General features: G+C 62.0%; 1 protein-coding gene across 3 annotated transcripts in view; it reads left to right on the forward strand.

Moving 5' to 3' along the window:
• The first annotated feature begins 5,824 nt into the window (after positions 1–5,824).
• Positions 5,825–8,222, forward strand: part of NHERF2 (NHERF family PDZ scaffold protein 2) — a 5,296-nt gene continuing 2,898 nt past the window's right edge. For 2 of the 3 annotated variants that reach the window (XM_024759787.1, XM_024759789.1), the window contains exon 1: positions 5,825–5,983. In XM_024759787.1, coding sequence (XP_024615555.1) covers positions 5,903–5,983 — 81 coding nt within the window. In that variant the 5' untranslated portion in view covers positions 5,825–5,902. Of the gene's footprint in view, positions 5,984–7,283; positions 7,728–8,222 lie in introns of those variants that run through there. The other variant, XM_024759790.1, reaches the window with a different exon arrangement.

The raw sequence follows: 8,222 nt of genomic DNA on the forward strand, positions 1-8,222 counted from the left end.
CCGGAGCCTTTGCGGCCGCGTCTGTGCCGCCTGGTGCGCGGCGAACACGGCTACGGCTTCCACCTGCACGGCGAGAAGGGCCGCCGCGGGCAGTTCATTCGGCGCGTGGAGCCCGGTTCCCCGGCGGAGGCGGCCGCGCTGCGCGCCGGAGATCGGCTGGTCGAAGTCAACGGCGTCAACGTGGAGGGTGAGACGCACCACCAGGTGGGTGCCTGTGCTCCACCCCCGGCCCACCGCTCCGCCCCCCCCCACCGACCCCATCCCCGGAGCGCGTCCGTGCCCCGCGCGCGCGCGCGGAGGGCGCCAATAACCACCGAGCTCGGGGCTGTCTGCGCCCAGGCCTCAGCTCCCTTCTCCGGGCCAGGAGGGGGTCGCACAAGGGCCTGCGGTGGGCTCCCGTGGAGAGGTGGGGGACGTGGCCGCTGAGGCAGAGGCAACCGGCCTCCTTCCTAGTCTCCTCCAGCCCGGGTCGGTCATGCACGGAGCGAGGCGGTGGGGGGTGGAATCCTGGCAGGGAGGGGCCCGCATTGCGGCTCCTCCGTGTCTCAGCCCTCGCTCTTAAGTCTTGTTCCGGCCTCAGCGCAATGTGTGGAGGAGTTGGCCCCTCAGGGGTCTCCCTGTGCCTGGGGATCCGGGTGCTTTTCTATCAGCGTGTACACATGTGCGTGTGTACACAACTGGGTATATCTGTGAATGTACAGGTCCCTCTTGGGGTCCCTCGTGTGTGTACCTGCAGGGGATGTCACAGGGAGGGCACACCTGTGTGTGCCTGCATCAGTTGAGTGAGTGTGTGTGCTGGACTGTATGCACATGAGTATACAGGTCTGCACCCCTAGATATATGTGTGTGCATACAGATCTGCATGCCTGGACGTCTGTGAACTGGGGGATATGTGTGTGTGTGTGTGTGTGTGTGTGTGTACCCTCCTGTGTGTGGCCGTGTATATATGTGTCCTGGCCTCTGTGTCTGTTGGCTATGTGTAGTCGTCAGTGTGTCTGCAGCCAGTGTACTAGTGTGTGTCCTGGCTGATGGTGTCTGGGTCCTGGTGGGAGTCACCGCTGTGGCAGCACATTCTTCTCCAAAGAGGCTGCTGGATGGCCTGGCAGGGGTCACTGATCGCAGCCCCCTGCCCCTTGCAGCTGAAGATAAAGGCCAGAGGGAGGTTCTCTGCAGGTTCTGACCCCTGGGGGGTGTCCGTCTCCCACTGACCAGGGAGTCACCTGGCTTGGGTGCAGTCTTCCTCCACTCCTTCTACTCAGGCTCCTCTGTGTCCCCCCAACACCTGTCTGTGTGGCCAGGCCTGGGCCTAGAGATTAGTAAATTGGCTGGGCTGGGAGCTGAACTCTCACTTCTACCCTTGGAGATTTTGTCTGTCCATCTGTCTGCCGTCCTTCTGTCTTTTACCCAGAGTGTCAGCTGGATAGGCTGTTTGCTGGAGGGTGGGGGTCAAGGCCAGAGAGCTTGGATTGACAGGCCATAGGGAGGGCCTGGTAGAGCTGGCACCTGGCCTCTGTTTAACAGTTGCTGCCACCCTTGCCCCTAGAGCAATGCTTATCCCAGGCCTCCCGGGGTGCTGTTCTTTAAGAACTTCACACAGGACCACTTGAGACCTTCCCACTGTCTTGGGAGGGAGAAGGTACAGTTACGGCTCCCATTTTACAGATGAGGAAACTGATGTTTGGGGATACTGGGTGACTCGTCTGGGTCCCACAGTCAGGAAGCATGAGGGTCCTGGAGTCCTCCTGTGACTCTGTGGCTCATGGGGAAAGACAGGTACAGAGGAGGACTGGGGCAAAGATGGGCCTGGTTCAGACCCTCCTATCTTTTGAGAACATCTACTGAGCAGCTGGTGGGGGCCCTGTCTGTCCTTTCCCAGGCCTTGGGGTAGGGGTGGGGTATTGCCCTTCCTTCCCCAATGCCCAGTGGGCACTGCCCCTCCTGCGGGCACACACTAGCATGTATGCGCCGTCACCATGCACATGCTTTAGATACTTCACAGACACCTGTGTAACCACACCTGTCCCACAGGTGGACCTGCCCCTCCCCACCTCTCCCTGCTGTGTCTGAATCCTGCTTTCCGGGTTGTGGGTAGGTACCTGAGGAGGTGCCTTGCCACAGGAACCCAGGTGTTCTCTCCGCAGGTCCAGTAGGAATAGGTCCATTGTCATGATCTGGAAGAGAATGGAAGGCCTAGAGGCAGGGGTTTAGACCACTATGTTCCACCACTGGAAAAGACAGAAAAAGGCACAAACACACTGAAACTGGGATCCAGGGAGACAGTTCTCTCCTTCAAACCCAGACCTAGAGACACCCTGAAACAGAAGGCTGCAGGGTGCAGGCCACACACATGCACACACGCATACTGAAAACCCGAAGCTCAGCTGAGCACCGTCTTTGTCACTTCCTGGGCCGAGGTGAGGCCCTGTGAGGCCCCCACAGCCCTTGCAGCCTGGGCACTTGTGTCCGGAGCCCCAGGAGAAGAGGGAGCGAGCTGTTGGAGTGGGGGTGGGGGGCGGAGCCAGCGGGCCTCTCGATCCAGCCGCCCACCCCTGCCCCTGGTAGGCTCGCAGCCTGCCCACAGCCCTGGGCCGGCCCTGGGTGGTGCCACTGCCCATGTGCTGCCTGCTGCCTGGAGTGCTGGCCGTGACCTCCCACCACTCACCTGTCCCAGGTGGTGCAGAGGATCAAGGCCGTGGAGGGGCAGACTCGGCTGCTGGTGGTGGACAAGGAGACTGACGAAGAGCTCCGCCGGCGGCAACTGACCTGCACCGAGGAGATGGCCCAGCGAGGGCTGCCGCCTGCCCACGACCCCTGGGAGCCAAAGCCGGACTGGGCACGAGGGGGCAGCCTCAGCTCTGAGGTCGCCCAGAAGGTATGGTGGGCTCTGCCCACAGGGACCACCTGGGCTCTCCCAGAACCACCTTCTTGTCCTCCTGACAGCAGTCTCTGCCTCTGGTCACCTCCAGAAGTATCTGTCTCCGTCTCTGCTGCCCCTCTGGGCCCCTTCTCTGCCCCTGGTGAAAACCCTCTTGGCTACCTGGAGCCACTCTTTCTGCCCTCAGCCTGTGCTCTAAATCAGGTAGTGTCAGGGCAACCTGGCCCTGGTCCACAGCCCCCGTCTCTGGCCCTCTTCCCCAGGACGCTCCTCAGAGCCACTTGTCCTAGGAAGGGTCATTCTGACAAGCCACCCCCTCCCTGGCCTAGGGGCTGAGGAACCTGGGGAGGGGCTGCTGGGATGTTCCGGGACTGAGCGTGCTCAGCTCTGTGCCTGTGTTGGGTGTCTGTCTGTCCGTCTGTCTGAGGAGCCTGCTTGTGCTCTGAAGGCCTCAGAGGGACTGACCCTCCTCCGTGGTGGCAGCTGAGGAGACTCTCTAAGCTGGGTCCTCAGCTCTGGGGTCTGCAGGGGTTGGGGCACCTCCCCTTTCTCCCTGCTGCCCCCTCCAGACAGGAAGAGCTAACTGGGGAAGAGCTGGGGAAGGAGGAGGTGGTGGTGGTGGGGAGTCTAGTTCTGTCTCTTTCTAGGTAGCAGGGGCTGGGCAGTGGCCCTATTGGGGCAGCACCTGGATGCCAGGAGGAAGAGCCTGCTTGTCCTGCCCTCCTGGAAGCCCTATGCCCTTACTACCTTCTGTCTTTTGTGCCCCTACTACCTTCTTCATTTTTTTTTTAAAGAGAAAAACCCCTTAAAGGAAGATTCAAGCCGAGGGGCTCCCCAGAACCCACTTTGAGAACCACTGGCCTGGGGCTGGTGGAGGTGTGAGATCTGACATTTCTGGGTGTGCAGGGGACCCTGACACCTGCCCTGTCCCTGATGTCTCCCAGGCGAGCTGGCCATGCCTGTGACCTGGATCCTGTGGGGCCTTGTGTTTCTCCTGGAGGGGATGGCATTCCCGGTGGGGAGGCAGCCTGGGCACAGGCATGAGCATGAACCCCTGCCCCACTTTTTTGTTCTTTGTGGCTCTAGGGCAGGCTGGGGGGTGATTGTTAGGGCCACAGTGCCAAGTCCTGGAGTCTGGACTTTGCCCCAGGGCCACTGAAGGCCAGAGTAGGGGGTGTTAGGGTCAGATTTGTGATTTCAGGGGAGCCCTGGGATGGTGCACTGGCTGACCACCCCCCCAGACTGAGAGCTGGAGTCTCCCTCCTTCCCAGGGCATCTCACCCCCAGGAGGAAGCGCCCCTCCCCCTAGGCGTTTGTCCATTGATTTAGACACAAATGGCTGAGTTCACCTTCCTGTGGAAAACTCTGCCCTCAGGCCTTATCTGGAGGGTGGGGAGGCACCTTGTCCTTGGGTGGGACCTTCTCCCTCCACTATTTCAGGCTCTGGGGGCTGCAGGAAGCCCTAGGAGGGGTCTTCCGCTGGTGTAATTTTTTTAAATTTATTTTTATTCAACTTATTTTATTTTTCGCTGTGTTGGGTCTTCATTGCTGCGCGTGGGCTTTCTCTAGTTGTGGCGGGTGGGGGCTGCTCTTTGTTTCAGTGTGCGGACTTCTCATTGGGGTGGCTTCTCTTGTTGCGGAGCACGGGCTCTAGGTGTGCGGGCTTCAGTAGTTGTGGCTCGCGGGCTCTAGAGTGCAGGCTCAGTAGTTGTGGCGCACAGGCTTAGTTGCTCCGTGGCATGTGGGATCTTCCCAGACCAGGGCTCGAACCTGTGTCCCCTGCATTGGCAGGAGGATTCTTAACCACTGTGCCACCAGGGAAGCCTGCTGCTGGTGTAATTTTAGAGGAAAAGAGTGGGGCCCGTCTGGCAGGTCCCTCCGTGGTTGGAGCTGGCAGGGGGACAGGGACCCCATAAGGTCAGGGGAGTCCCTGAGGGCACGGTCTCTCTTTTCCCTCCCAGCCAGAGACCCGGTATTTAATCGGCTGAGCTCAGAGCATGGGAAGGAAGAGCTGGACCTCCGCTGACCTCCACAAACCAGGCTTAGCTTCCGCCCATCACAGGCTGTGAGGGAGCCTGGGTGAACGATGCTTATATACAGGGCTATGCCCTGATAGGGCCTCAACAGCAGTGGGTCAGGAGAACTGGGGAGAGATGTGTGTTGTTTGCTTCATGGTGGGGGATGAAGGGGCTCACCCTCCATGCCCTGTGCGGGGAAGGGCTGAGGTGGGAGTCCAGGCCCCAAGGGCCCTTCTGGCTCTCTCAGCCTCAGTGTCCTCCTGTCCTGGGCAGGGAGGAGGGGGTGGGCAGGGGAGGACACTGATGTGGCTGGCCCCTCCCTTCCGGGGGCTGTCAGGGCTGTCAGTGGTGACTCAGCCCCGTTCAGACTGGGCTGGGGTGGCCGCAGCTGCAGTGCAGCTGATCGTGACAGTGATGATGGGGGACTGCCCCGAACAGCGACGGGGCAGCCAGCGGTGCCAGGGCTGCAGGGGTGTGATAGACCCCAGGCCCTCCTCCCCCTCACAGCCAGCCCATGCCTCCACCTCCAGTTCTGGAGGCCTTTGGGGGCTGAGAGTGAGTGAGGTGACAGAGTCCTGCAGAGGGTGACCGCCTGGTACAGGACGTGGTGCCTACAAGAGGGCTTTTGGGGCTCCCTGGTTCCTGCTCCCCATCCCCCCGTGAGCTGCAGCAGGACTTATGTTCTGAGGTCAGGGTCCCCTCCTTTGCCTCCTTGTCTCCCCAGCCCTGGGTCCTGGGAGCAGGGCAGGGCCTCCCAGCAGTTTCCTTCCTTCCTTTCTTGGGACGGAAACCTGGCCGGTAGGGGACACCCGGCTGGAGCCTGAGAAGGGGAGGGGGGCTCAGCCACCACCCTGCTCCTCAAAGTGACTCAGCCCTATGTCCCCACCCGTCCCTGGGGAGCCTGGGCCACAGCGGGAGGTGGATAAATGGGGTGGCAGCCTGGGCTGGCTGGAGAGCTCAGGCCACTCCAGCTGGACGCTCGCCGCTTGCCGCTTCTGTCCCGCCTCCTATGGCCCGCTCTGGGAGTGCCACACCACCCTCCCCGGCCCCAGGAGCCCTTCCACGGAGCCCATCCCGGAGGCTTGTGCAGGTCAGGTGGGGTGGGGGCAGGGTGGGCAATGAGGAAACCGGCAGCCAGCTTAGTCTCTGTCCCCCAGGATTGGGAGAGGGGACGCTGGGGACCCTGGTGACCCTGGTGTGAGCAGGCTGGACCCTGAGCAACAATGGGGGCCTTTTTCTGCCAGGGCTGGTGAGTCACCATCTGGGGGGTGGTACAGCCTGGCTCCAGGGGTACCCCCATGCCAGCCTCTTTGTCTGGTTAGAGGCATGTCCAGGAGACTAGGGCTTGTCCAGCTCTGTGGCTGCCTGGTAGGGAATCGGGGCTTGGAAGCCTGTGGAAGCCTGAGGGCCTAGCTGGGAGGCAACAGGAAGTGCTCTGAGCCAGGGCAGGAGCGAGGAATGTGAGCAATGCGGCCAGGCCCAGCCTGCACCCCCTCCTGACCTACTATGGTGCTGGGCCTCCCCGCGGGCCTTCCCCCTGGGTCGCCTCGCTGCCAGCCTTGTCTCCCCACCGTCCCCCATTGCAGCCCCTCAGTCTGAGGGGTCTAGTGCCAAGTTTGGCGCTCCTTGGACCCTGATCGTAAAGAGAGGGACTTAGGTCAGATGTTACGAGAAACCTCTTGGCTGTGCGGTGAGAGGCAGCCGTGCTGGGTTGAGGCAGGGAGATGACCAGTACGGTCTCGAACCAGAAGTGACTGCATTCAGCCTGGCTTCATGGCCCCAGGTGTCCCCCGCGACAGTCCTGCTTCCCACCTGGGGGCCTTGAGAGACCACTTCCTGGAACCATTGTGGAGGGCGTGGGAAGAGGCCACAGGGCCCAGTGCTGAGGGCCGTCCTTTCACACGATGGGTCACCGCACGGGTCCATGAAGCCTGTTTGCGAGCGTACGTTTGGATGTCTGGTCTCTGTGACCATGTGATGCCCCGCTGCCACCCGGGCCCAATTCCACCACCAGGTGTGCTCATGTCACACTTCCACGGCCACGCATGGCCCCGGCCAGCCTTGGGACCTGTGCTCGGACAGCCTGAACCTGAGAGGCACGTCAGAGCTGCACACCTGTACTTCCAGGTGTGTCTGGAGAGGGGCTGAGTCTATAAGTGAGCTCCTGGAGCACCCAGGGGTCTCACAGCCCCAAGTTCAGCCCAGGATGCCTGGCTGAGCCCCTGGGGGACTGAGGAGCAGCAGCCCAGTCCCTGGAATTCCTGGGGTTATGGGGCAGATGGTGGCCTGCAGGGGGGTTCCAAGGGGGCAGGCTTTGGGGGGTCGGGGAAGGGGTCATGGAGAAGGGGCACAGGCTGGACCGGAAGAAGGTGTTCCCCAGGGGTGGGAGGGCCTAGAGACTGAGGTAAGGCACCACCCTGTGAGGAGAGACACGCTTGGTCCCACAGCTGGGTGGCCACAGTCCGATTTGGGGTTTGGGGGTGAGCTCGAAGGCCTGGAGGCTGGCCCTCCCTCAGTACAGCCCCCAGCCTGGCCCAGGGTCACTGGCCACACACAGGGAGGTAGAGGGACAGGAAAAGGCCCTGGTGAGCACCCCCACCCTGCATAGTCTCATCTGCACGCACACTTGAGCCCCAAGCGCCCAGGAAACCTGAGCTGCTGGCCGCCCGCTCCCTCCGGCCACCGCCATGTTCAACTGAGCACCGGTGGCCGCTGGCCACTCAGCGCTGTGGTCACTACCTCAGGCCCCGGCTGGGTGGGGGCCCTGGGGTCTGGCCTCTGCCTGCACGGCCCTCCCGCACCCCCAGCCCAGAACCTACTGCAGGATGCCAGAGGTAAATGGAGGCAGAGCCCTGGGGTGTTGGTGGGGGGACCCTCAGGGCACCGTGAGCCTTCCATGGAGGGCAGGGAAGATGGGAGGCAGGCCCCATCCTCGGGCCCTCACTCTGCTCCCTCACTGGGGCTCCTGCCCAGGCTCCAGCCGGTGCCTCCCAAGCCTCTGGGCCCTGTGGGGGCGGGGGCGGCTCTAGCTTGATCTGGAATGTGAAAGCAAACACAGCCGCACTGCCATCAGCCCTAGGGAGACCTTTGGGAGCATAAACAAAACAGCCGGTCCTACGGCCCTACCCTGCCAGCCCCACACTCCGGATGGGGGTTGGGTAGAGGACAGGCGGGGCCCACAGCCTTCCTGGACACTGTGACGAGTGGCAGCTCATCGCACTTGTCTCTCCTAGGCCCCTGGTCTGTGCACAGCCCTAGCCTTGAGCCCATTGATTCTCCCAACACCCCTGTAAGGCCCCTGACCCTATCACAGGTCCTAAGGCTTTGTG

Source organism: Neophocaena asiaeorientalis, unplaced genomic scaffold, assembly GCF_003031525.2.
Source record: "Neophocaena asiaeorientalis asiaeorientalis breed wild unplaced genomic scaffold, Neophocaena_asiaeorientalis_V1.1 scaffold254, whole genome shotgun sequence".
NCBI classification, from domain to species: domain Eukaryota; kingdom Metazoa; phylum Chordata; class Mammalia; order Artiodactyla; family Phocoenidae; genus Neophocaena; species Neophocaena asiaeorientalis.